Source organism: Lissotriton helveticus, chromosome 3_1 (assembly GCF_964261635.1).
Source record: "Lissotriton helveticus chromosome 3_1, aLisHel1.1, whole genome shotgun sequence".
Classification (NCBI taxonomy): Eukaryota; Metazoa; Chordata; class Amphibia; order Caudata; family Salamandridae; genus Lissotriton; species Lissotriton helveticus.
Window position 1 is genome coordinate 392,118,362 of NC_136061.1, and position 27,614 is coordinate 392,145,975.

The window sequence follows — 27,614 nt, forward strand, 5'->3', positions numbered from 1 at the left end:
AGGCGGAATATTTAAAAAAATTATTATCACTCTCCTAAACAACACCCTTTGTGCATTTAGGGCCCAAAATGCAATGAATTAAAGTAAAGTTTACCTCATGCATATATTCATTCATGGATGTATAACGTATACTCTCAATTTTAAATAAACCAAAATTCTGCAATAAAAAAAAAAATCTATCTAAACCAAAATTAAAGTTAACCTGCATTTCTTTAATTCCAAACCGTCAGAATCCTATTGATAGGTCACTCTAACTCTAAAAGCCAAGAAAAAACCCTCATCATCCATCCTCAAACCTTAATCAGTTGAATCAACTAGTAGTTGATTCAACTGATTAAGGTTTGAGGATGGATAATGAGGGTTTTTTCTCATTCTCAACTATTAGTTGATTCAAGCACGGCGCTCAGACCAATCACGCCGCTCCAGCACAGCGTTGTGATTGGCTTAGGGGAATCAATCACAGTGCTGCATTGCAGCATTGTCATTGGCTTAGAGAGCCCAGGTGCTTCCTGAGACGAGGAGGGAGTGGCGGCAGATGGCGTTGCGACTAGCAGGTAAGTAAAAAGTTGTCTTCATTCTTTTCCTTTTCAACCCCCCTCTCCACCTTCCCCCCATTACCGTTCCCTACCAGCCACCACTGTTTATGTTTCAATTACTAAGGAAATAGAAAGACTGGATCCTGATCCAGAGAGGCCCTTCCTCTGGCTGGTCTCACGATCACCGAAAGACGCCAAACAGCCTCTTGGCCACCACAATTCATAACAGGCAGTGATGGGTAGGAGCTAAAAGAAGCCCTGGCAACTGTGTTCATACCAGCCCCTCGTTACACTGACTGCCTGTAGCGATTGAGCCCAAGCATCTACAGAAGAATTAGGAAAGCCAAATTATATCCGTGTCTACAAGAAAATGGAGTGTGTCCCTCATGGCTGTTTTCCATCCACCCCTATAAGCAACACACGGTACTCGACTTTCTAGGGTTTTTCCCTATGGCCCATATGACTAACCAATGCTGGATGACAGGTACCCAAGTGCAGACAGCCGAAACTCTCCAGTTTCTCAGATGCAGGACTGTACTAATAGAAGGAACACAAACAAGCAACAGGATGTCTGACCGGTACTCACATAGAGGTGTCACGGTGCCAACATCCACCCAAACACCAGGCCAAGGATGTCTGAAATGTACCTAAAAGCAGCCACCAGGATGCGACATGTACACAAATGCAAACAACACGATGTCTGCAGGGTATTGAAAAACAGGCGCGAGGCATTCAGCCTTTAAATTAGATCCTAGTGTAGGATTTCTGACAGTTGTGTTCACAGTGGAGAGGTACACAAACACATGCAGAAGAATAACTGATCCGTGTGCAAAGATGCCTATCCGTTCCTCAGTCTGAGGCGCCATGCCCTGTGGCACCAGAACGCACACGCTGCATTCACGCACAAGCGCCAAGACCGCCAAGATACTTACGCGTCCACATCTGGAAAGAGTTGGAGCTTCTGAGGAAAGATTTCAGACAGCAACAGCCGGATGTGCGAGAGACCAAGGGATCGAATTCGTGACTCCAAGTGCTGCAAGAGAAGAGTGAGCGATTGTTAAAAAAAAAACTAAACAAAACAGAACATGAAAGTAACAGGGCCACATTGGTCTCCCGTGACACTCTAAAGTCACTTCCTATGCAAGCATGTGCGCACACACACACACACACATACAGTGCCACCCCTGTGCACACCCACAGTACCCCACTGCGAACATCCACATGCCTAGTTACTCTTTCATAGGTACCACACACAGACCTTTGGCCCTCGGTACTAACCACATGCCAAGCTCCTGCACTAACCTCATCCCTTTCTCCTGCACCACTGTCATTCACTGACTGGGCATTTTACTTGCCCATTGCTCTCATGAACTACCCTCAGCCCTTGCACTATGCTTAATTTGTAAAGGTGTTTGGCGGAGCTCAGCACCGAAACTCACTTTCTAACACCAGGACTTAACAGGCATGCTTCTGTTCACGATGAGCTCAATGTGCAGGAGTCTGACAGTTAAACACGTTGCATTAACTGTTTCAGCATCAGCATTTCTAATTGTGAGGCGCACACAAGGGCAGCGGCACACAAAACCACCCTCCAAGTAAGGAGGGTCACTGGCGAACTTGAGACAGGGTAGGCCTGGTCTGTACTATTCCCCTTCCTCTTGAACCATCTAATGATGCATGTGGGACCAGTGGCAATGAATGCGTCCGGAGTTAGAATCCCAGCCAATACAATTAGAAGCTTCATTGTTGAATCATGACAAAGCAGGGACTTCTGATGCCCCTAGTTTATGTTTCATTATGTTTCATTGTAAAAGGCTGGAGTACCAATATCAGAAACAAAAGAACAACGTAGTTCTATGAAAGCTACTTACACCACACGAGAAAAAATGGGAAACATCCATTACAACGCAGGCATTACAACGCAAGTTCCAATACAACGCACACCATTACAACGCATGTCATTACAATGCTGACCAGCACCTTCCCTGAGGTAAGCACCGGGTGGTGTTAGAATAGTAAATTATGTTGGAATGGTGCACGTGTTGTAATGGCCTGTGTTGTAATAGCATGCGTTGTAAAAACCGTACTGTAAAAGTATGCTTTGTAATATTTTGCATTGTAATGTCATACATCCTGAAAAAACAAGTGTATCCACCTTTGTATACTAACGAAGAGCACTGCTTATTTTAAATAAGTAGCAACATGCAATGTATTTATTGGTATTTATATGATGCACAGATCTAGCTAGGGAGCACTGGCTCTGCACACAGCAACAGTGCTAACATTGGAACTATGATTTAGAGTCTGGCAGGCTGGTTAGCACGTCACAATCATGACAGGTATCATGCCCACTTTATTACAAGTACATTATACGCTGTAACAGAGTAACCAGCCCCCCAGACTCAATCAGGTACTTCATTATCTGAAGAGCAGTGCCCGCTGCAGCGGCACTAAATGTGAAAAATAAAATGGCAATTAAATCATTTAATTGCCATTTTATTTTTCACTGTTAGCGCGCAGCAGCCTCCAGCCAAGATAAATGGGGGGGTGTCCTCCTCTGCTGCCAATGATTGGCAGCATAGAGAATTGGAGGATCAAGAAGGACCCTCCAAAGTACGCATGTCAGTAAGGCCGGCTCCCTTGTGCCGGACAAAGTGACATGCACACTTTGCAGCTCTTCACTCAGCTGTCTTGGACAGCTGGGTGGAGACCAAGCGCAGGCCTATAGGGCCTGAAGGAGTATCCAGCCAGGATGCTCCATCCAATCCTGGCACTGCTCTCTTGCTGGTGAGAGTAGCTCCAGGATTGGTTAGTGGAATTTCCTGAAGGCTGCATCCCGCGGAGCCGACAGAAGAGGGATTGAGGAGGACGTCGGAAGTGCAGCAGGCAAGGTAAGTAACTTTATTTTTTATTATTTGACACTCGCCATGCACACACCCACCCCTTTGTTGCCCAACTGATGCACATATATGCCAGCCGTCCCTGCTGAAGAGACAGAACGACAGGGGGCGGGACCAGCAACTGCAGGGGGTGGGACCAGCGACAGCAGGGGGCAGTGCCAGCAGTGGGCGTTGCCAGCAGTGACTTCTTAAGATAATCTTTGGGTCCTGGCACTTCTTGCATTACAAATTAAGCAATGCTGTTTAATATAGTGCTTTTGCACTCCCGTCACATCTCACTACCCCATTACCATCAACACACCTGTTTATGCACTGGCCTCAACCCTCCCCCACCCTTTCACATTCTCTATCCCGTTTGTCAGATAATATTCTGGATCCAAGCAGTTAACAGGGGGTGTTTCGCAGTCTTGACCGAAAGGCAGGAGCACTCTCTACTAGCAGGGATGTGGGTAAGAAGACTGCAGGAATTTAAACAACACAACTGCAGGAAGGAACCCTGTCTTTATGGCACAGGCGTCAAACAAGAGAGGCCTCATCTAGGCTGAATGTCAGTTGGGGTTGGCACCAGGTGCAGCTTAAGAGTTATCAGCACAAATCTATAAATATGAGTGTCATGCAGAGGTCAGCATGTGGAAAGATAATATCTTTTATAAGCCATAACAAATTAGAGGCAGTAAAAAAAAGACACAGTGAAAAGCACACAAGTCTCTAGCGCCAGCCGTCCTTGTGTCAAGGGCATAAACAGGCAGGGCAATGCCCGGTTACTCACCGGTAATCTTCATTCCGAGTCCTGGTCTTTTCATTCCATTTCTTAACAATGAGCAGCTTGTCTGCTCTACAGAAACCTATTACCTAGCAAAGTCGAATACTTCCCCAAATATGGCGCCGCCTACCTGGCTCGGCATGCATAAAGGGGGGTGTAAGTCATCCGCACACATCCTGAGAATACCAAAGAAACTCCAGAAGAAGAAAAAACACAAACCAATCACCATGAACAAAAACAGGGAGGGAGGGACGGGCTCAAGAATGGAACGGGAAGACCAGGACTTGGAGTAATGAAGATTACCGGTGAGTAACTGGGCATTACCTCCTCGTCTGTCTTTCCGTCCCTTTCCTTAACAATGAGCCCATACCTAAGCACATGGTGATTGAAACAAAGACCAGAAGGAGGTAGCCAAACCAACAGGTCAGTGTAATGACAAAAGAAAATAGTACAAAGCACAAAACATGAGACAAAAAACGAGCGACAAACGCAGCAGAAGTTGCCATCCCCAACAAAATACTGTAAGGGGGGACAAAAGCGTGGGAAGAGGCCCATACAGCAGCAGTACAAACATCATGGAAAGACAAGAAACAAGGTCCAGGATGAGGAAAACACCCAACAAGTCAGAAGGGACAAGGAAGGCACCAGACCCCACCCAAATGGACGCAAAGCAACACCAAAGAAAGCCACTGCCCAAAGCCCCCAACACAGCGATAGAACGAAGTACCCCATCTCCGGAGAAAATGATGCAGGAGAAAACACCAGAAGGACAAAAACCCACAAGAGCAACTGGAAACAGAGGCGCAAAGTTGGACCAGGCAATGCCCCTAGCACCCTGGCCGGGAACCGCTGAGCAGGGGAAAGGGTCCAGAAGCAAAAAGACCCTGCAAAAAGGGAGCCCCACACCAAGCGCCAAAGCACCCCCAATGACAACTGCAAGACGCCAGGGTCGATGGTGCGCTAGAGAACCAAAAGGAGTGAGGCACCCCAAGTGATCAACCCCTGCTTAAAAGTCTTTCACTGTCAAATAACATTTTAATTTTGTTTATTTGAATGTCAATAGACTTTTCTCGAAAACCAACAGCAGCATCTAAACTCACTGAGCTGCCTTGAAATTGACCTAAGTTGAATGCGGTACATGCGGTATGGCATTCCGATACACACTGTCCACTTCCATCGACAATCTGGCTGTTTGTAAAGAGAGTAGGAATCCCAAAATACTTGAGTTAGCAAACCCCACCACTGTAGTAACACTGGTTCAGTTGGTTTCATTTTGTTTTCTGTTACACTAGACTACGTAAAATGTATTTTGGGTCACATTGCCATGATACTATGACTTCAAAGTCATGACATCCTCGGGAACCCTCTGTTGTCCCTGCACTCTGAGGCCTCTGGTCCTTTCTAGACATTCGCTGTGTTTCTTTGCCACACTGCTGCATCAGAGTTCATCTGGTGAAAACAAGCAACCGTCCGAGGACAAAGTGAAAATCTTGCAGAGTAGGACAGCTGCAACCGATTTATTGGAACATTCGTCCTTAAAGCATGTCTAGGCTGCACCCCCTCAAGCGGTTGCAGAAGCAACATCATAAAAGACCACAACAATGTATGGCTCTTGCAGCTTGTCACAAAAGTGCATGGAACTCAAAGAATATCACATCTGTGCTTGAACATCACATGGTTTTGCTGAAGTGTCATGGAGCTTGTGGGTGTCATGTAGTGGCGGGGAGAGTGTGGCTGTCATGGAGAGACGCACTTCGTGGGCAGTCACAATACCATGGGCCCCACTGGCAACATTAGAGAGCTTGTCACAAAAGTGCCTGGAACTCAAAGAATATCACATCTGTGTTTGAACATCACATGGTTTTGCTGAAGTGTCATGGAGCTTTTGGGTGTCATGTAGTGGCAGGGAGAGTGTGGCTATCATGGACAGACGCACTTCGCGAGCAGTCACAATACCATGGGCCCCACTGGCAACATTAGGGAGCTCTCAGCTTGTGGCAGCAGAGGAAGGTCCCCTCAGACGTCTTGGAGAGAACGTGGCGAACCACCTCCTTGAAACTTTTTTCTTATCCTGGTTTGCCTGCAGTCATCTAGAGGCAACCTATGGGAATAGAGCTGAGGTTTTTAAATGCAGTTTACAGCTAAAGCCTCCACCTTTCCATTAAGCTTTGTGAGCTGGAGATAAACATTGTCTCTTCTTTCCTGAAGAGTATTCCAGGGTTCTTCCATAAAGCTTCAGTGGGTGGAGGTGCTATAATTACTGTGTATGACTGTTGAGTTTATATTGCAAAGTGACAGGCCTTCCTATTAAATTGAAATGTGGAGCTATATTATATTTTAACATTGTGATCTCCCTTTGCAAAAAGGAAAAAATAAAAAAGATTGAGAGACACACCTGAATTGTGGCGGCAGAGTGAGTTGAGTACAGAGTGACTTTTGTGTAGTAGTGGTAGGCAGAATTGTGTAAAATTTCGCCATCCTTAGCAGAGGTGCTTTGGAGTATAGTAGAACTGCACCAGAACTGAGATTTTGCCCAGCTTTGTCTGTGGTAGTTGTCTAGCAGAAACTTACCTTGAAGGCAGCAGAGCGTCGTACGCAGAGGCATAGGTGGAGTCAGACAGCAGTGAAGGGGAGGTGCTGATTCTGAGAGAGGAACTATCTCAAATCTCATAAAACTTTACCCTTGAAATTGCATGTCACATATGGAAGGTAGGAAAGCAAACTGCAGGTGCTGGACTTGGCCCTCTCTGCAGGGTCACCACCAAACTTTTTGCCTCAACCCACCCGTTTCCTGACCTGGTTTTTGTTAACTTTTTGTACTCTGTGCACTTTACTACTGCTAACCAGCACTAACCTGCTTATGCTCTCCCCTTAAAACATGGTATATTTAGCTTATCTCTGACTGGTGCATTTCATCTACTTTTAAGTCCCTCATATATGGTAGCACAGGCACCCCAGGCCTTTTAATTAATTGCTATTAGTGTCCAGCGCACTACTGGTCTCGCCGCCCGAGTTCACAACTAAAATTGCGCAGACACGAACGACCGAGGCACCGGGGTTGTGTCACATTCCGTGAGATGGCTCCTTCCAATAGTATATGGGTGGCACCGATCAAAGGGAGTAGAGACCATGACATTTGGCACAATACAAGACCATGGTGACCAACCCTGCGCCAGCTTACCCTTTCTCACATGATATGACAACGGTAACACCCTGAGTACAGTGATACAATGTGATTGATGTACAGACTTGTGGAGATAACATGCATGGTTATGGCTTGAGTCAATATATGATGTTGTATTCATGTTTTTGTAAAACCAATAAAATATATTCAAACAAAAAAAAGAAATAGTGTCCCGCAGCACACCTTGTGCCACCAGCTAAAAATAGCCTTTTAAAACATATCTCAGGCCTGACATTGCACTCTGTAGTGCTGTTTTAGATTGTCAATTCCACTTGGCAAAACAAACCTTTTGCCAGTGTAAACCACACTTTTTATGATCAGACTTGACAGCACAGCTGTCTCCAGACAATTATGTGAGCATTACTATGGAAGGGCTTTGGTTCCACCCACATATTGGGAGCTAAGAATATATGTTTTGATTGGGCAGAAGTTGTGTGCTTCCACAAAAACACGGTTTGCTGTTCACGCAACTGTGATAATTTTGCTTATTTATGTTGCTGCCTAAGCTTAAACTTTTAGGAGCACACACAACATTAGAATGCTATTTAAGTGTCTTAGAACATTTTCTTCTTGTTTTTCTCTGGCAGCAGCACAGTTGGGAGGAGGGCAGTCATTAACCTACATCGATTTTTAGGGATGGATTTACAGTGCACCTGCACATGACCTTTTAACTTACACCAATATTATTCTACAGTTCTTTGCTTTCACACAAACACATAGCAACTCCCATGAGATTTACATGTGATGCTTCATATAACGATATATTAGTCCTTCAAAGGCAGAACTATTGGCATTGCCAATGCTTGTTAATACACATATGCAGCCCCTAAAGTAGGCCCTAAACATCCCATTGGGCAGGGTACATGGTATTTAAAAAAGTAGAACATGTGTTTTATAAGTTTGACATTTCCTGTTAGTGAAAAACTCCTTAATTCATTTTTCACTACTGTAAGGCCTATCGCGCCCTTCGGATAATATTGGATTACCTTGTTACATTTAATAAGTGCTAACTTTTGATAGGAAGCAGGTGGAAATGTCATGTTTGGATTCAAATTAATTGTAATTTAAATTCCTCTTTAACTGTAAAATCAGATTTTAGATTACAATTTTTAAAAAGCCACTATAAGAAAATTGAATGTTTGAGGCCTTTTAGGAGTTTCCAGCTGCTTGGGCCTGGCAAGTGATTTCCCAATCAGGAATGCGTATTGTGCCCACATAGTGAACAATAGGACCTGGGTGTAGTAGGGAGAGGGCCATCCTGCCAAGATGGGAGGGGCGGAGCTTTTTCCTGCCCATTTAAATGTCAAAGGGCTGCCTCCAGCACACTCTTAAAGGAACTTGGCACCAGCCTTTTGTCACCCTAGATAAAAGGCTGGTGTCAAATTCCTCTTGGAACTTGCGCAAGGGAAGAAAGGGCAAAGAAGGAACTTTCCAAAAACCAAATGTCGGGGTGGACTAGAGGTTTCCTCCACTTCAAATTTTGGCAGCAGGTATAAATATTGGACATCCTGAGTCACTCATCAGTACACTCCTAGGCCTGTGAACATTAGCTTGTTCCCCAGAGGACTGTTCTGCTGCTTGAGGCCACCCTTGTTCTCCAGCAGACTTCCCTGCTGCTACCAACGTACTGTCCTGCTGCTGGAGGCCTGGCTTATTCTCCAGAGGACTACCCTGATGCTTGAGGTTTGTCTTATTCTTCAGAGGCCTGTCCTGCTGCATGAGGCCTACCCTGTTAGCACCGAAGGAAGACTGGAACAACTCCCTTCATGCCAGGATAACCTGGGTGACCCGAAGGGTCAGTTGCCTGATTTCCTACTTTGAGGTACAGGGATGCAACAAACTCCAGAGACTTCCCTAGACCTACAACTGGCCGAGCCTGAACCCTGCTAGCCTCTGTTAGAGTGAGTCCCTGATCCCCAAGAGGTGTCTACCCAGGTCCTGGATCCTTGGCTGACATCAGAGTGCATTCCTCCTCAAGAAAAAGAGAAATCCGATTGGAGCGTGGCAACGCTAAGTAGCATAATGGCAGCTTGATAGGGTAGCTCCTTCCTACCTCTCCCATCCCTACAAATCCATGATACAGATCCGGTCCGACTGGTCGCCACACGGCAGCTAACCAACTTCTGACTCTGCCGCCAAACCGCCGTAGCCCGGGATGTCCGGGAACCGAAGCTCTCGCTCCCGGAAATCTGCTGCCTTGAGAGAAGGTGAAGCCGGGCAGTGAGGTGCTCCCAGCGGCCGGAGGCGTGAGCCGTGCAGCTGGGTGCTGTGCCGGAGCCGTCTCCGGTCTCCTAGCGAAGACAACGAAGTCTGAGAACGGCGGGGAGCGACACCTTACGCCCGCGGAGGTGAGCCCGTTATGCAGCGCTGAGAGGGCGGGAGTGAGGAGCCACATCGCTACATCATCCCGACGCCGGGCACAGAGTCGCGGCCATTGTGCGTTGCTGGATGGATCCACACGCATCCTGAACAGACCCGTGCTAAAGAAGGGCTGTGCGATGGATGGGAGGTAACACCCCCCCGAGCAGTGCAGCTAATATTCCTGCTGCTGAGGTGAGGGGACAGGCCACTGCTGAGGTGGGCCATCATTGACCTACATTTGATATGGACTTACATAGCTATCCAAATAGCAGAGACACTGTCATGCCCACGGTCTTTGAGGTCTCTCTGCAACCCCCTGTATCAGGCCTGTTTATAACACACAGACTGCACCATGGGATCAAAATCCTCTCTGCCTAGTCCTGGGAGGGGCTCCATTTTGGCTTCGCTGATAACACACTGAGCAGGGGGGACCCTACACAAGCGAATTAACCAGATTCCTGGCGAGGGACTGTCTGCGGAGGAGATTGCGCTACCTCCTGCTGCCGGGGAGCTGCAGGTGGATCGTGGAGACTCATAGAGGAAGATTAGACCTGACAGAGGACCGGTCATAATGTCTGGGACAAAAGGGTCAAAGCTGAGCCAACAAAGTAAACTGGACCAGTTTGCGGTCCCTAAAACGACACCACCTGATCCATCAACAAGGGACAAGGCGTCGGGTGCCGCAGAGGAGTGCCACCCTGAGCTGACACTTAAGGATGTCATGGAGGCCATCTCAGGAGTCTGGTCCTCCATGGAACAAAGAATGGACAGGATCTCTACGAGGTGACACTCATTAGGGCAGACTTCCATAAAATTAGCTAAAAGGTCAAGAACTTGGAGGTTAAGACCGGGAGCCTGACGGAGGACACCTCGCAACTTCAGAATGAAGTCAGAGAGCTACAGAACGTCAGAAAACTGGCAGAAAGTAAGCTGGACGATTACGAAGGTCGCACACGTCGCAACAACGTAAGAACCCTGGTGGTGCCGGAACGGGCGGAGGGGCAGACACCGGACCTGTTCATGGAGGACCTCATCCTTAAATATATGCAGCCCAAGGGCCTGTCCAAATTCTTTGTGAACGAGAGGGTCCATAGAGTTCCTGGAGGGTGCCCGAAGCCAGGGGCACCCCCATGACCACTGCTTGCTCGGGTATTTAACTTCCGCGATAGAGATGTGATTCTACAAAACGCCAGAGTGAGCCCGCTGCTCCGGATTGACAACGCTGAAATCTCCTTTTTCCCCGACTTCACGCAGGCAGTTCAGAAGCAACGCAGATCCTTTCTGGCCGTTAAAAAGCAGCTAAGCGACCTAGAGTGAAATACGCCAGGCTCTTTCCAGCGCGGCTCCGGGTGGAGGTTGAGGGAAGGGCCTTGTTTTTTAACACCCCGGAAGCGGCGGTGGAATGGCTGGATGGCTGGCAGAGAACTGGAGACCGTAACCCTCGCTGACCCACCCGATAAGCGGGACGCGGTGGGACCAGTTTGCTTGGATTTCGTTTGCTGAACCCCGAGACTTTGCAGGTACCGGAGCCTGTGTTCGGCTACTGCCTGGCTGGGCTTCCAATAGACTGTTGCAGACATAGCGCCCAGACCATGGTACTTACGTAAGGAACTATATACGATTAGCTGCATGGGAGGGAGGGGAGCGTGAGATACCTATCTTAACCCTGTAGTAGTTCTTTTATTTCACATTGGGGCGCCAGGCACTCTGCATGGTTGTGCTTATAGGCCGTTTACTGCCCAGGGTGCAGGGGAGCAGGGAGGGGGGTGGTTGGGACAAGGTTCTACAGGTTAGGTTAGTTTTAGTTGCATCAGCACACAAAGATGCAGTAGCATGGGAGGATCTGCTGGCACACTTAATCAGTCATGGTGAGCACAGAGGTAGCAACATTAAATTATTGTGCTGGAACGTTAACGGATTGGGGGACAAAGTTAAACGTTGTGTGGTTTTGCAGTATATCGGATGTCACACTCCTTATGTAGTCCTCCTCCAAGAAACACACTTGATTGGAAATACATGTAAGGCGCTGAATAGGTGAGGGTACAAACTGGTTGCACATGCAGGTTTCACCACTGGTTCGTGTGGAGTGGGGATCATGCTGCGGAGCTCCTTTCCCTTTATGGCCCATTCTACGTGGTCAGATGACCTCGGGAGGTATATCGGCGTGACGGGGCAGTGGGAGGAACGAGTGCTAAATCTCATGTCCATCTATGTGCCACCAGGTTTGCAAAGCCGCACACTCCGGGATCTTGGGGAGGGGGTGCTGCTGTCTCTTCCCGAAGGAATATTGATGATAGGAGGGGACTTTAACGCAGTGGTCTCCGGCATGCAAGACCGACATCCCCCCTGAGACATGGGCAAGTCGAACAGATGGATGTCTGTCTTCCTGGAGGCTCTGCGCCTCGCAGATACAAGGAGGACATCAATCAATCAATCACTGCATTTCTAAAGCGCGCTACATACCCATGAGGGTCTCAAGGCGCTGGGGGGGGGGCTGCTACTGATCGAAGAGCCAGGTCTTGGGAAGTCTTCTGAAGGCCAACAGGTCCTGAGTCTGTCGTATGCTGGTAGGGAGAGCGTTCCAGGTCTTGGCAGCGAGGTAGGAGAAGGATCTGCCGCCGGCGGTGGCTTTCCAGATACGAGGAACTGTGGCGAGGGCGAGGTTGGCTGAGCGGAGGCTTCGGGTGGGGGTGTGGAAGCTGAAGCGGGTGTTGGGGTATGTAGGTCCGGTGTTGTGTAGTGCTTTGTGTGCATGGATGAGGAGTTTGAAGGTGATCCTCTTGTTGACGGGGAGCCAGTGCAGGCCTCTCAGGTATGGTGTGATGTGGCTGCGTCGGGGACGTCGAGGATCAGTCGTGCCGAGGCGTTCTGGATTCGTTGTAGTCGTTTCAGGAGCTTGGTTGTTGTTCCTGAGTAGAGGGCGTTCCCGTAGTCGAGTCTGCTGGTGATGAGGGCCTGAGTGACGGTCTTTCTCGTGTCAGGGGGGATCCATTTGAAGATCCTGCGGAGCATTCGGAGGGTGTTGAAGCAGGACGCGGAGACGGCATTGACTTGCTTGGCCATGGAGAGGGTGGAGTCGAGGATGACCCCCAGGTTGTGTGCGTGGTCTGTGGGTTCCGGGGCTGTGCCTAGCGATGTGGGCCACTGTCCCAGGCTGATGGGGTTGGGTCCGAGGATGAGGACCTTCGTCTTGTCCGAGTTCAACTTCAGTCTGCTGTCCTTCATCCAGTCGGCTACGGCCTTCATTCCTCTGTGGAGGTTGGGTTTGGCGGTGTGGGGGTCTTCGGTGAGGGATATGACCAGCTGGGTGTCGTCGGCGTAGGAGATGATGTTGAGGTTATGTTGTCGTGCGACGTGGGCGAGCGGTGCCATGTAGATGTTGAACAGCGTCGGGCTGAGGGAGGATCCCTGTGGGACGCCGCAGATGATCTTGGTGGTTTTCGAGTGGAAGGCTGGGAGGCGGACGCTCTGGGTTCTGCCGGAGAGGAAGGATGTGGTCCAGGCCGGGGCCTTCTCTTGAATTATGGCGTCATGGAGGCGTGCTCATAGGGTTCAGTGGCAGACTGTGTCAAAGGCTGCTGATAGATCCAGGAGGATGAGGGCAGCTGTTTCTCCTTTGTCCACCAGGATCCTGATGTTGTCAGTGGCGGCGATGAGGGCGGTCTCGTGGTGTGGTTGCTGCGAAAACCGGATTGGGAAGGGTCCAGGATGTTGTTGTCTTCGAGGTAGCGAGGTAGCGGGTTAGCTGTTTGTTGACAATCTTCTCTGTCACTTTTGCCAGGAACGGGAGCAGGGAGATGGGACGGTAGTTCTTGAGGTCCTTGGGGTCCGCCTTGGGCTTCTTCAGAAGGGCGTTGATCTCGGCATGCTTCCAGCTTTCCGAGAAGGTTGCAGTCTCGAAGGAACTGTTGATTGTTTTCCGGAGGAAGGGTGCGATGGTTGTGCTGGCTTTGTTAAAGACGTGGTGAGGGCAGGGGTCGGATGGGGATCCGGAGTGGATGGAGTTCATGGGTTTGATGGTGTCTTCATTGCTGACGTGGGACCAGGCGGTCAGGCGGCTGGTGCGGGTGGTGATCGCAGGGGTGGTGGAATCGGTGGTGGGTGTGGGGGTGTCAGAGTTGAAGCCGTCGGGGATGCCGGCAATCTTACAGTGTAAGAAGGTGGCCAGAGAGTCGCACAGGTCTTGTGATGGTGGGATGTCGTTGGTGTTGGAGCTGGGGTTGGAGAGTTCTTTCACGATGCTGAAGAGCTCTTTGGTGTTGTGTGCGTTGTTGTCTAGGTGGTCCTCTTGGCGGTCCTGATGAGTTGGTGGTGTCTGCGGGTGGCTCTTTTGTGGGCTGTGTGGCTGTCTGGTGTTCGATCGTGGAGCCATTTCTTCTCTAGCTTCTGACAGGTGCGGTTGGAGATCCGGAGGTCTTCGGTGAACCAGGCGTCTTTCTTGTTGGTGTGGTTGGTTCTGGAGGTCTTGAGAGGGGCGAGGGTGTTGGCGCAGTCGTTGATCCACTGTTTGAGGTTGGTCGCGGCGGTGTCTGGGTCGGTGGGGTCGGCGGGTGGTCTCAGGGCGAGGGTGGTAGTCAGTTGGTCCTTGGTGACCTTGCCCCAGCAGCGGCGTGGTAGCTTTGGGTGCGGTGGAGTGTGGCGGGTTTCCTGAAGGTGAAGTGGACGCATCTGTGGTCGGTCCAGTGGGGTTCGGTGGTGTGGTTGAAGGAGATGTGGGGGCTTGTGGAGAAGATGGGGTCCAGCGTGTGTCCTGGAAAGCGGCTTTACAAATGATGAAACCGCGTTGGCAGTTAGCAGTCTCAGGTCGGGTAAGGCGCTCGGCCCTAACGCCTGCCCATCGAGCTCTATAAACTGGCCCCAGAAAACTGGCTCCCTACCTACGAACCATGTACACAGACCGTAAAACGCAGGGACGGCTTCCTCGATCCCAAAGGATACTAGTCACCATTCATAAGGCAGGTAAGCCCAAGACAAACTGTGCCGCATACCGGCCTATCTCCTTGCTTAATGCAGAACCCAAGCTCCTTGCCAACCGCCTAGTCAAAATGATCAGTAGCGTTGTACACCCTGACCAATCAGGCTTTACGCCTCAACGTAACACAGCATTGAATCTCCGGATGGTGCACAGGGTAATGGGGAGATGGGCGACAATACAAGAACCGGCGCTCATCGTCTCCCTAGATGCATCAATGGCTTTTGATACTATTGAATGGCCATATCTTTTCGCAATACTGGTAAAATTGGGTTTTGAACCCCAAATCATTGGTTGGGTTAGGCTTTTGTACTCCGAGCCTCTGGCACAGGTCATGGTGAACAACAAAAAATCGGAGGTGTTCGAGCTGGGTTGAGGAACCCGCCAGGGTTGTCCACTGTCCCCTCTCCTGTTCGCTCTCGCATTGGAGCCACTTGCGGCATGGATCCGGAGGGACCCAGTGATACGTGGCCTGCGCTGGGCGCAATTATGGGAGGACTGAATTTCGCTATACGCGGATGTATCCTTCTATTTCTTGCCTCCCCTCGAAAATCATTGATAGCAGCGTTTGACATATTTGCAAGTTTTGGTAGATTCTCTGGGTATTCCATAAACTGGAGTAAGACCCTTCTGTATACACTCCATGGTGACTCACCAATTGTGCCCAAGGGCTGCCCTATACAAATCATCACAACAGGCTTTAAGTACCTGGAGTCTACGTGACATCGAACTTGCACCTCCGCTACACCCATAACCTATGACCTCCCCTACAAAAACTGAAACAAAATATCCTGACCTGCAGGGCCGGACTGGGAACCAAAACCAGCCCTGGCAGAGTGCTCGGGCGGCCCCCCAACCCCCCGGGGTGCCGCGGAGCTCTTTGCCAGGGCCGGTTTTCGGACGATTTTGTTACAGGGCCTGCTGCAAAAACGGCCCTGTAACAAAATCGGCACCCATGGGCCCAAAACCGGCCCACACCCGTGCGACGCACCTGGGGATTGCCTGGTGCCCGCTACGGCCAGCTCGGCCTGCTGGCCTGGAAGGCGCTCCCACTCTCCCTGTTAGGTAGAGCGGGGTTATTTAAAATGATGTACCTTCCCTGCTTCCTCTATGCATTACAGAATTACCCTAATGCAATACCTTCCAGTTATTTTAGGGAAATAGAGGGGCTACAGAGAGATTTGTTGTGGGTGGGAAAGCCCCGATTCGCTTACCCTTACCCGGTATGATGGGGTATCGGTCTTCCAGACCTTAAAAAATACTACTGGGCTTCTCACCTGGCGGCCATTAAGCACGGTACCTACCGCCCTATAGATGATCCTGGCTATGCCATGGATCGCTGGCTCCTCCCAGGTGGAACCTATAATAGAGCCCTTTACTCTAAGCTCAGGCGTTTTCCGCTTACCGGACCCACTAAACATTCCGTGCAGGTTTGGCACACGGTAACAAAAAGCCTGGGATGGGAGTGAAAAGTGACGCTGGCAACACCACTTTGGGACTCTGAGGCACTTGGGGATCTTTGGAAATCGAAAGGTTTCGACAAGTGGGACCTAATCGGGATCTCGAACGTCGGAGACCTTTGGGCAAAGGGAGGCGTAATTCCATTTACCACCTTGCAACAACAACATGAGATCACGCAGACAGTTTTTTCGATATCTCCAGGTCCGACATGCCCTACAGTTGCTTTCCCAAGGGATCCACTCCCCACAACACACACCCCTTGAGGATAGACTACTTGACGGTTATCTACCAGCGAAAACGATCTCACTCACGTACAAAAAACTGATCGATAACACCAGGACTCCCCTTCAAACAGTGCGGGAGAGGTGGGAGAGGGATGGCATTGAACTGGATGATGAGGAGTGGCAGGAGGCACTCGCTTCTCCACAGGAGGTAGCGATTTCAGCCAGACTGAGGCTTGTTCAGCTGAAAATATTACATAGGATATATGTCACTGGGCCGTGCCTAGTTCGCATGGGGAGGGGGGTGCAGGCGAAAATGTGGAGCAGAAGGCACATTTATGCACATCATATGGGAATGTGAATTCATCCAGACATATTGGCGAGGAGTGCATGCTGTCATTAGTGAGGTGCTGGAACTCGATATCAGGCTTGAGGCGAAGAGGTGCCTCCTGAATGTATGGGAGCCCACAGATCTAAGTAGGCTGGGTAGAGTTTGGGTCACCTTGGGTCTCATGGTGGCGAAGCGAAACATAGCTCAACTGTGGGGGGCCACGGCACCGGTAACGGACTGGAAAAATCACATGGACTGGTTCATGTTCCGTGAAAAGACGGTAAACCTCGCTTCGGGCTGCCCGAGGAAATGGTCATTGATATGGGGGACCTGGAATACTTACCGGGGAGAGATTTGTAGCCGACCTTGAGTCTCTTCTATTGCAGACCCAACGTTGCTTTAATTGTAATGTTCCAGATATTACTACACCTCGGCTCAACCCGTATCATGTTTAACACTGTAAACAACATAAATCCCTAGTTACTGACGCTGCAAAAGTGATGTTTCGTGAGCAACAAGGCAGATTGTATGATGTTGGTGATAAGGCGGGTAAACTCCTGGCGTGGTTGGACAAGAAAGAAAGAGCTAATCGTGTTGTGCCTGTGATTCAGTCTGCGAGTGGTGAAAATGTGATTGATCCGATCGCCATTGTAGATCGTTTTGCGGAACATTTCCGTATTGTGTATGCTCCTGTGTCTGTGAGGGATGTGGCTGACTCTCGCCTCCTTTTGCGTGATATTGCATTGCCCTGTGTCTCTGATTTGGACCGTATCGCTTTGGACTCCCCCTTTACGGTTGATGAAATAGCTACTGCCATTCGTTCGCTCCGTTCGGGCAAGGCGTTGGGTCCAAATGGTTTGCCTATTGAGTTGTACAAGTTGCGACCCGATAAAATGGCGCCATATCTCCGCGATATGTTTTTGGAATCACGTGAGCGTAACCTCCTTCCCTATGATCAGCGTTTGGCGACGATAGTCGTCATCCCTAAGGACGGTAAACCTCGCGACCTTTGTTCCTCATATAGACCCATCTCCCTGTTAAATGTTGAACCCAAGGTTCTGGCGAAACTTTTGGCGACCCGACTCCTATCGGTTCTTGGGGACTTAGTTCATCCGGATCAATCTGGTTTTATCCCGCATCGCAACACTGCTTTGAATCTACGTCGTCTTCACGGCGTGATAGCGAGGGCGGGGCTACTGACTGAACCGGCCATTTTGGCGTCCTTGGATGCCTCCATGGCCTTTGATACTGTGGAGTGGCCTTATTTATGGGCGGCTCTTGAGAAATTCGGTTTCGGGTGCGAGTTTATTAGCTGGATTAAGTTATTGTATGCGGAACCTTTGGCGCAGGTTGTTGTGAATGGTAGGGTGTCTGCTCCCTTCCCCCTGGGCAGGGGCACCCGCCAAGGTTGCCCCTTGTCCCCGCTACTGTTTGCGCTCGCCCTTGAGCCGTTGGCGGCCTGGCTCCGCTGGGAACCGTCCCTTAAAGGGATCCGCTGGGCCCCGGACTTCGAGGACCGAGTCTCGCTCTATGCGGACGATATCCTCTTGTATCTTACCTCCCCTCGTAAGTCTTTATCTGTTTTATTTGACGTTCTTGTGTCCTTTGGTGCTAACTCGGGCCTCGTAATCAATTGGACCAAGTCCTGTGTGTATGTTTTGTCTGGTGTCTTGCCTCCATTACCGAGCAGGCTCCCTCTTCAGGTGGCCCGGGATGGTTTCAAATACTTGGGAGTTTTCGTTACTCTGGACTCGTCTCTTCGCTTTGATCGTAATCTCCTTCCTCCGTTGCTTCGACTGCGTTTGGACGTTGCTCGTTGGCGCAGGCTTCCCTTGTCTCCCCTTGGTCGGGCAGCCCTGTTTAAGATGATGTCGTTACCGAGGTTTCTTTACGCTCTCCAGAATTATTATGATCCTGTCCCTCAGTCCTATTTTCGGGAGATTGAGACCCTTCAGAGACAACTTGTCTGGGATGGACGCCCGCGTATTGCTCTTGCTAAGCTTTCCATTCCTTGGTATGACGGTGGCATTGCACTCCCCGATATTAGGAGGTATTATTGGGCCTCACACTTGTCCGCTATCAACCACATCATGTTCTCGCCGGGTAGTAATCCGGCGTTTGAGATGGATAGACTTCAGCTTCTGGGAGGTGACTTTAACAGAGTGCTTTACTCTCGCCCTGCTGGGCGCCATCTTGTGGGTCCTACGTCGATTGCTTTGGCGGTGTGGCGGGCCGCGACTCGGAGCCTGGGCTGGGAGGATCGCTTGACGTTAGCCACGCCGCTTTATGCTTCTGAACGTCTGGGCGGTCTTTGGTCTACCAAGGGTTTCGATCGCTGGGACATGATTGGAATTTCTAAAGTGGGAGATGTGTATTCCAAGGGCTCTGTGCGAACATTTCAGGCCCTCCAGGCTGAATATGGCTTGAGTGGTCGGGAATTCTTTCGATACCTACAGGTTAGGCACGCCTTGACCGCTGTATTTGCTCCTGGTGAGATTCCGCCTGATTCTTCCCCCCTTGAAGACCGTGTCCTTGACGGACATCTTCCTGACAGCACTATCTCCCTGATTTACAAGAAACTGATTAATAATCGGACTGATCTGTTGGTTCGACTCCGGGAGGCATGGGTTCGTGATGGTTTGGAGCTTGATGACGAGGACTGGCAGTCGGCCCTCTCTTCTCCTAAAGAGGTGGCTATCCCGGCTCGTCTCCGTTTGGTCCAATTGAAGATCCTTCATCGGGTGTATGTTACGGGACCTCGTTTGCTTGTGATGGGTTTTTCTTCTGATGGGTTGTGTAAGCGTGGATGTGGTTTGAGTGCGACTTTCCTACATATTCTTTGGGAATGCCCGATGGTGGTTGCTTACTGGACGGCTGTGCTTGAGGTTATGGCTGTGGTGACAGGGGTGTCCTTGTGTCCGGAACCTCGTCGTTGTCTTTTGAATGTTTGGGAGCCCACTGACTGCTCGGTGGCCCAGACTAGGTGGGCCACCCTGGGTTATATGGTTGCGAAGCGAGATATTGCTCAACTTTGGGGGGCCTCCAAGCCCCCTGAACTATCGAAATGGGAAGACGACATGGACTGGTCTATGTTCCGTGAGAAGACTGTCTACGTGGCTAGGGGCAGACCCAGGGCATGGACTAGGGTGTGGGGTCAATGGAATGAATATCGTGGTGCCATCTGTACTCCTCCCCTTGTGGATGACATTGAGCTTTCCCGGTCTCCTTAGGCGAGCGTTCTTGGAACCTTGCATATAGGGGTTGTGCTGGTTTTCCGGCTCCCCCCCCCCCCTTCTTTTTCTCCTTCGTGCCCCGTCCCCCCCCCCCATCCGGGCTCTTTGGAGCTTATAGCTTTGATTCCATTTTTGTTGCTGTCCCCTCCCGTCCTTTGGGCTGACCTTCAGTAATACACTTTCGCCTTTTTTGTGTGTCTGTTCTTTTTTATAAAACAAAATCTGTTTTTGTTCTGTCTATTATATGGAGTATTGCATTGTCGATTGATCGTTACCGCTACGGGAGTGTATATTGTGTATTTTCTCCTCTTTAGCGGCTGGCCCGTGTGGTTGTAGGCCCATCCTTGTATTTTATTGCATACTCAAATAAAGGTTTTTAATAAAAAAAAAAAAAAAAAAAAAAAAAAAAAAAAACACTGTAAACAACTGTGATTTCCTTGCAAGTATATAATGTCAATTTGATTCATGCTATATTGCTGATAAGTTATGATTAATAAAAAGAATTATAAAAAAAAAAAGAGAGAAATACTTAAGTTCTAGACTCTTTGCAATGGACTATGAGAAGGTAACCCTTTCAGCGGGCCAAACCTGTTCCATGTATCTTGCCCGCACTCCATCATCGTTGGCCTAAATTTGTGAATTTTCCCTGGTCTAGCACGCCAGATGACGGGAAGTTGCACTTTATGCTTTTAGGCGTTATACCTCCCTAGAACTGTAGAACTGTAAAATTACATATCTCCAGTTTTACCAACTGGATTTCTGTAATTCTGGTCACGTTATTAAAATTTTACTCAATTTTTCTAAACTGGTGTGGGGTATCTTGTGTGTTATATTTTAACTGTATTACTGTTTGTGTGCTGCATAAATACTTAACACTGTGCCTCTAAGTTAAGCCAAGCTAAGAACATGTTAATTTTTAGATTTTTTGTGGGTCACCTTGACATGATTGTGCTTGTTGCTTGAGAAAGTTTTCACCCCCCTCTATCATAAACACAATTCCTTACAGCAGGTCTCTCCTCCTTCCAGGAGCCCTTCCCTTCCTCAAACCAGGAGCTAGGTTAAAAGAGAGGAGCAACTCTCCTAAGAATTGAGCGTCTGATGGTATGACAAGGAATTAGCATCTCCAAAATTACTTTTTTTGAGCCTACAGGCACTGATAGGAATGTATAACACTCTGCATAATAGGGAACAGGACAAAAGAGGCATTTAACTTTTTCATAACTAGGACGCAATTTCTAGCTGTGCGGCTTGTGCGTCTTAGGGTGTCAATTTGTGGGCTCCATCACAAGACAAGCAAGAACCACGATGGGCTAACATCACCACAAGAATGTCGAGACTGAGTGCCAGGAATTGTTGTATCACCTCAACCAAAGCTAGGGGCTAAGCTGATGAGCTGCGGTGCGTTGTTGTCTGATAAGGTAGCTGTGGATTTGAGTTCCCCTTCAATTTTTCGCATTTCTGCTACCTCAAGCCGATATGGAAACCCTCCTTGGAGCAGAAAGCACCTACGTTCTATGCAGACATGGACAAATTCCGCAGCTAGTCAGTCTGTTGCTGGTGCTCTTCCACAGAGATCAAGGACAGACTGTACAGGCAAAGGACTTTTATCATCTTTTAGGTGGGTGTAAGGCCTGCCGGGTGTCCCAGTGGTCCTGCTGCTAACTCTCACAAAGAGAACAGTGCCTCCAGTCACATGCACTACCACTAGTATCTTGGACTAGGTGAGCCTTTCAGTTTGACCTCTCTCTTGATACAAGCTGAGCTTGATTGATGTTTTATCACTCGGCAGTAGAGCTAAAACATCTGCTCCAAAAGCAGGTTAAAGCTTGCGGCTCTGCCCTCAGAGCGCTATCTGCCCCTTCTGTCAGTCTTGCCTGTATGCGGATAAGACAGAGACCCCACCCAGGAGAGTGCTTTACTGTACCCGTGCTATGTCTGATGGTGGCTGAAGCAACTAAAGGCTCCACCAACGGATGAAAGTCCAAAACTTAGCACCTTGGGTAAGTTATGTCTTTTTGGTCGAGTATTATTGTTTTTAAATGAAGAATTATTGGTCTGAAATAAAACCTTAGTTTGGGCATTGTGATTTCAATGCCTATTGTACTGCAACCAAATGCCTGTATCTTACTCCGCCCCAACCACCTTCTGTAGGAGCTGTCTTGTCCTTCAACCACCACTACCAAAGATTGAATCAGGAGCCTCAGGGCATGTGCAACCCCAGCCCCAGGAGGCGCCAGTGAAGTCCAGCGACATGACAGGGAACTCTTATGGAGTCATGGCTAGGATCTTGCAGGGTCTCAGGGGGAAGTTTTTTAAAGGTACTGTAGTAAGAATTGGAGGTTGTCGTCATGGCTGGGCCCTCCCAGGGTGTCACAGGAGGGTTCTTGTAGGGTGTTATGGCTAGATTAAATGTATTTATTTATTTATTTTATGCGTTTTTATAAAGCGCGGACTTTACCCGAAGGTGTCAGAGCGCTTTACAATAGGAACAGTAATGATACATGAGGAGAAAATTACAAGTGAACACATTACATAAGCAAACGTTAAGTTACATGAGGCAAAAGTGACAAATGTGAGCAAAGAAAATATAAAAGGTAGCAAACGGTACATTACAGGAGAAAAAAGTGACGTGTGCAAGTTACAAAAGCGTACAAAGTACAAGTAGAGGTATTACACTGCAATAAAAGATAGACACTCAAACACAAGAACAAACGTTACGTAGGCAATGGTGGCACTTGTGCAAGTATCTAAAGCAAGCAAAATGTAAGAGGTAGCAAACAGTGTGTTACAAGAGAAAAGTGACGTGTGCATGTTACAAAAGAGTACCAAACACAGGTAGAATCATAATACTGCAATAAATGGCAGACACTCAAACCACAAGAACACACTGGGAAGGCACAGATAGAAAGTCCCACTGGGTGTTATAGCCGAGACCTTGCGAGGTTTCATGACATCGCTGTGATTGTTAGGACTGTGGGGTACCATAGTGCTACTGGTACAACAGGGACCTCGTGAGCCATCATGGGAGAGGCCTCGCTGGGGTCACTGCGTGCTAACTATGGCTGGGCCCCTCTCACAAGCGGCCATGGATGGGACCACGCTGGGCCAGGACTATCTTCCGCGCTGGGTGTCAGGGTGGAGCGTCTCTGTTAGCACCTCGCTGGGTGTCATGGCGGTGAGCTCACGAGCGCTCAGGCTGTGACGCAGTGGAGCGTCGTGGCTGCAAGTGACCACACAGTGTAACCCCAGGGACCGCGTGGGAGATCACAGTAGAGATTTCACGGGGGTCATTGCAGGGACCTCGCATGTCGTCATCGCTGGGACCCTGCAAGCTGCCATGACAAGGACCCTGCAGGCCCAGCTCCCGCACAGACTCGCAGTGCGGTGTTTCTGGTGGCACCACGCGGGGTGTCAGAGCTGTGACGCAGCAAGGTGTCATGATTGCCAACGACCACGTGGGGGGGAGGAGGAGGACTAACAGCCGGGGCTGTTAACGCCAAAGACACCCAAAGATGCCACGATATCGACTTGCAGGCGTCACGGATGCCAGGGACCCCTCGCGGGCAGCACCGCCCTGTTTCCCCAATGCAGGCGCCGAGCTCAATGAAGTAATTACTGCTCAATGACAACAATCTGTCCTCGTTAGCGACATCCTCTGCGGGCCCTGCAGGCGGTGGTAATACCTCACTGCCAGGAGGGGAGGGCAAGAGCGAGCGCGAGGACAGGAGCGCGAGCGGGGGGCGGCGGAGGGGAGCGCGCGGAGGAGGGGGCGAGGGAAGGGGAGAGTGAGGGGAGGCGGGTAATAGGGAGAGCGCGAGCGGGGGAAGGGGGCTAAGGTTGGCGAGCTGTGGCACGGCGAGGAGGGATGCCGAGAGGGCATGGAGAAGAGTGAAAGAATGGGGGCAGAGAGAGAGAGATGACGAGCACAGCGCGAAAACAGGGAGGAACTGTGAGGACAAAAGGAGAGTGAGGGAGGATAGTTACGGGGTGCGAAGGGAGAGTGAGGGCTGAAGGGGGAGGGTAGAAGAGAATGAGGGCTTGGGGGGGGGAGAAGAGAATGAGGACACGAAGAGATAGAGGGTGGAAAACAATAAAGAAGCCCGAAAGCAGATGAAGAGAGTGGGAGTAAGGGGCCTGGCTAAATAGTGCACCGAGAGAATGAGATGGCGGGTTGTTACGCAAAGTAACCCGGAGAGTGAGCGTCTCAGAGAATAGAAAGTAGGTTGGAGAGAGTCATGTTAAGGAAGAGAGCTGGACAGGGATTAATTGAACATAGTGAGGGGGGCAAGAGGAGGAAAGAGAATGTATGGAGAAGGCGAGGGTACAGGGAGTAGAGGCCTGTTGGGTATGGTTCCCCCCGTACTCCTCTGCCCCTGCATAACAGCTGAACGTAGTGCCGGATGATTTGGGGCCCATACACAGCATGACATTACAGATGAGTAAAAAGTGAATCACTGAGATGTTTTTCACCTCAGGGGTGTGAGTGACGTCGTAGACAACTCGCGCTTTCGCTCTTGTTGTCTATTCCATGTCACTCAGAACAGAACCCCATGGTGAAAAACATCGCCGTAATTCACTGTTACCCAGCTATAATTCTATATGTTTGAGGTTTCATACAGCGAAGGCCACATCAGTCGGCGTTCAAACACGCTACAGGACAGGTCGCAGGAGTTCCATATGGACATCTGAAAATGTCTAGAGTTAAGAGGTAATATAAAGTGTTGAACAGGAGTTCTTTCAGTTCTCTCTTGAAAACAATGTACGAAGAGGCCTTCTTCATGTCTAGAGGCTTATTATCCCGTGGGTTGAGTGGAGGTGACCTTCCTATTCTGAGTTTTGCAGTTCGCACTAACCTTACCTTGATCCTAAACCACCTCTTCCATAAAAGACAATATGGCGATTGGAGCAGAAAGGGTGGCATTTGGCAAGAATGTTTGTCTTGACCAAGCTGTGCAGTGCGCTTACAGGCTTCAGAGAAGGGTGATCATATATATATCAACACAGGTCCTTTGGCTTACTGGGTCGGTGACACCATCCTGCAGTAGAGGTCCCAAAGGAAGGGGTAGGACCCTGCCTGTTTGGGGCATTGGCACGGGGGCGGGAGTGGAGGACATTGCTCTACTGATTCTGGATCTTGAAGGTCGTGGAAGGGCAAAGTGTCTGCATGGACCTCAGCACCGCCCGGTGTCACCACATTGTTCGGAGAGAGAAAGAGTTTGTCCATAGTACTGTGTACTGCTGCAAAGGTATGCTCTCGTTGAGATCAGAGTGAGAAATGTTCTGCGTACTGTTCCTGAATACTGCAAAGTACTTATTAGTCTGCATCCGTCAGCATGTGTAGGAGCCCTGGTCCAGTGGATTCCTTGGGTACTGTAATTATTGCTGAATTTCACACCATGTCTATGTTATTTGTTTGTTCTGTCTTTGGTGTGCTGCTTTAAGCTTCAAAATCTTGATGAAGATAAGCCCCCTTGGTTACTTCGGTCCTAGATTTGTAGAGAGGGATTGTGTATAAGCAAGGGACTCCTTAATCCCAGCACTCTACATCACAGTTTTATAAATTTGTTTATTTGAATTTTTATATTGGGACAAATACAGCCAGGAAGGCTGTAAGAGCACCCTGGAGTAATTTATACATCAAACTATACAGTGTTTACAGCGCGTAATACAAAAATAGATACAATACAGGGTAGTTTCAAGACAACTGGCGGTATACAAAGTGAGGTAGTACTTCTGCAACCGAGTTTCAGTGATCAATCACAAGACAACATACAAAATACATATCAAATGAGTTTGTGAGCTAATAAAGCAGGCTATCAGTTTTAGACAAACATTTTTTTAAATACATTTCTTTATTATTTTTTCTTTCAGAGGTATAGACCATGTTCATATTCGGTTACATATCTCATAGACAACAGTTGACACAATGAACATTCCAATAATAGACTCAGGAATTCTGACGTATACTTTTCCCCAAGAGGTTTTCCAATCCGACTTTTTTTTTTATATCCAAACTGTAACTAGGCAAACCCCCAAACCTCCCCCTCAAAACTCCCCTCCCCTCCCCGTACCGGGTCCACCCAACTTGTGGTCCATTTATCTTAAAAACCGCCTTGGGTCTCCTCATGTCTCCCCTCCTGACTGTAGGTAATCACCCTAGTGGAATGTTCCTCATCTAGTGATACCTGTGTGGAAAGTGAGGCCTTTCCCACTATCTCCTGGATCATCATCTCACACGACAACAGCACCTCAGGTAGTTTGTCATCTCTTCCAGTGCTATGCATATGCCCCTTCTCGGCCAGTGCCCACTCTCTCAAGTCTGTTTTCCAGTTTGCCAGCAGCGGCCCTTGCTGAGTTAACCAATGAATCGCTATGTGCCTGTGAGAAGTTGGCCTGGTATATGATGTTCACTATTCTAGTGAGCACCTTGCACCATTCCAAACAACCCTTATGGTGATGGTTGTAAAGTCAACCTTATAGACCAGCTATCCTAGTGGTAGCATGGACAAAAGCAGATTTAGGCTTAACTCAAGAGGGCATGTGAAGCCAGCTGTTTTACCATATGCAAACCTTTTAATACCAAATGAAAGGAAACCACACAGGTTATATATTCAAAATATATGTATTTATTTCTAAATCAATCCTCTGTACTCTTTATGAGGGCAGAGGCACAAGCGCATAACAAGTAACTCAATATAACATACAATAAGTTGCACAAATATGGATAGGCCCTGGTGGCCCGCTAAACCATATACTAAAATAGTGGTATAAGAACCACGTCACGAACAATTGAAAAGCCTAGGACCTTGGGCTAAACTGGACTAACAGTTGTTAGGGAGCAGGAGGCCCACTAGATGCGTGTGCAGTGTCTAATTGCGCACGCGTGCACACATAGAAGTCAATGGGTGCGTAAAGTTACAAAGTTAAAGAATTAGGAGTCTTCTGACTGGACTAGAAGCTAACCACTTGAAACTAGGACACTAGGAGAGTTAATCTTCACAGGAGCACCGCAGTACTCGCGTTACCTCACCCACAGGAAGCGGGTGCATAGGTCCCAATGTGTGTTGGGTTTCGTCGTGGAGTTCTATGGAGCCTTGGAGAAAAGATGCTGCAGGCGACCAAAAGAGAAGAGTCCGGTTGGATCCATGGGTGGATCGAGGATGAAGAGTACCTGAAAGCAGAGGGGACAGAGTCTGGGTCACTAGCCAGTGACCAGGAAGGAACCAGGAAGGAACCAGGCGATGTCGGGACGCAATCAGGTGATGTCGTGAAGCTTGTCTCTGCAGCCACGTGGACCAGGAGGTGTCCCACGAAGGCTCTTGCTGTTGGCGGTGTCGGTGCTCGATTCGGAGTCAACAGGCCTTGGCAAATGCAACCCACGAAGGAATCAAAGATGGCTTCTCACTCACAACGGTCATACAAAAACTGCCAGAGGCATGTCTAACTGTAAAACTACAAATGTTATATACTTTTTGAAATGCCCATGCCAACTTGGGTATGTTGGAGAGACATCGCGAGCCATACAGACACGATTGTCTGAACATCGTTCAGCAGTGCGTACTAAGAAAGTAGCAGCACCTCTTGTAAAACACTTCTTGGATAAAGGACATGGTCCGAATGACTTCACTTGGCGCATATTAGAGAGAATTAAT

The 27,614-nt window shown here is 49.0% G+C and overlaps 1 protein-coding gene across 4 annotated transcripts in view; it reads right to left on the bottom strand.

The window, feature by feature from the left end:
* The window catches only part of DPH1 (diphthamide biosynthesis 1), a 1,923,189-nt gene that overhangs the window by 209,863 nt on the left and 1,685,712 nt on the right, over positions 1-27,614 (bottom strand). For all 4 annotated transcript variants that reach the window (XM_078680142.1, XM_078680145.1, XM_078680143.1 and 1 more), the window contains one exon: positions 1,469-1,569. In XM_078680142.1, the coding sequence (XP_078536268.1) occupies positions 1,469-1,569 (101 nt within the window). The remainder of the gene's footprint in view (positions 1-1,468; positions 1,570-27,614) is intronic.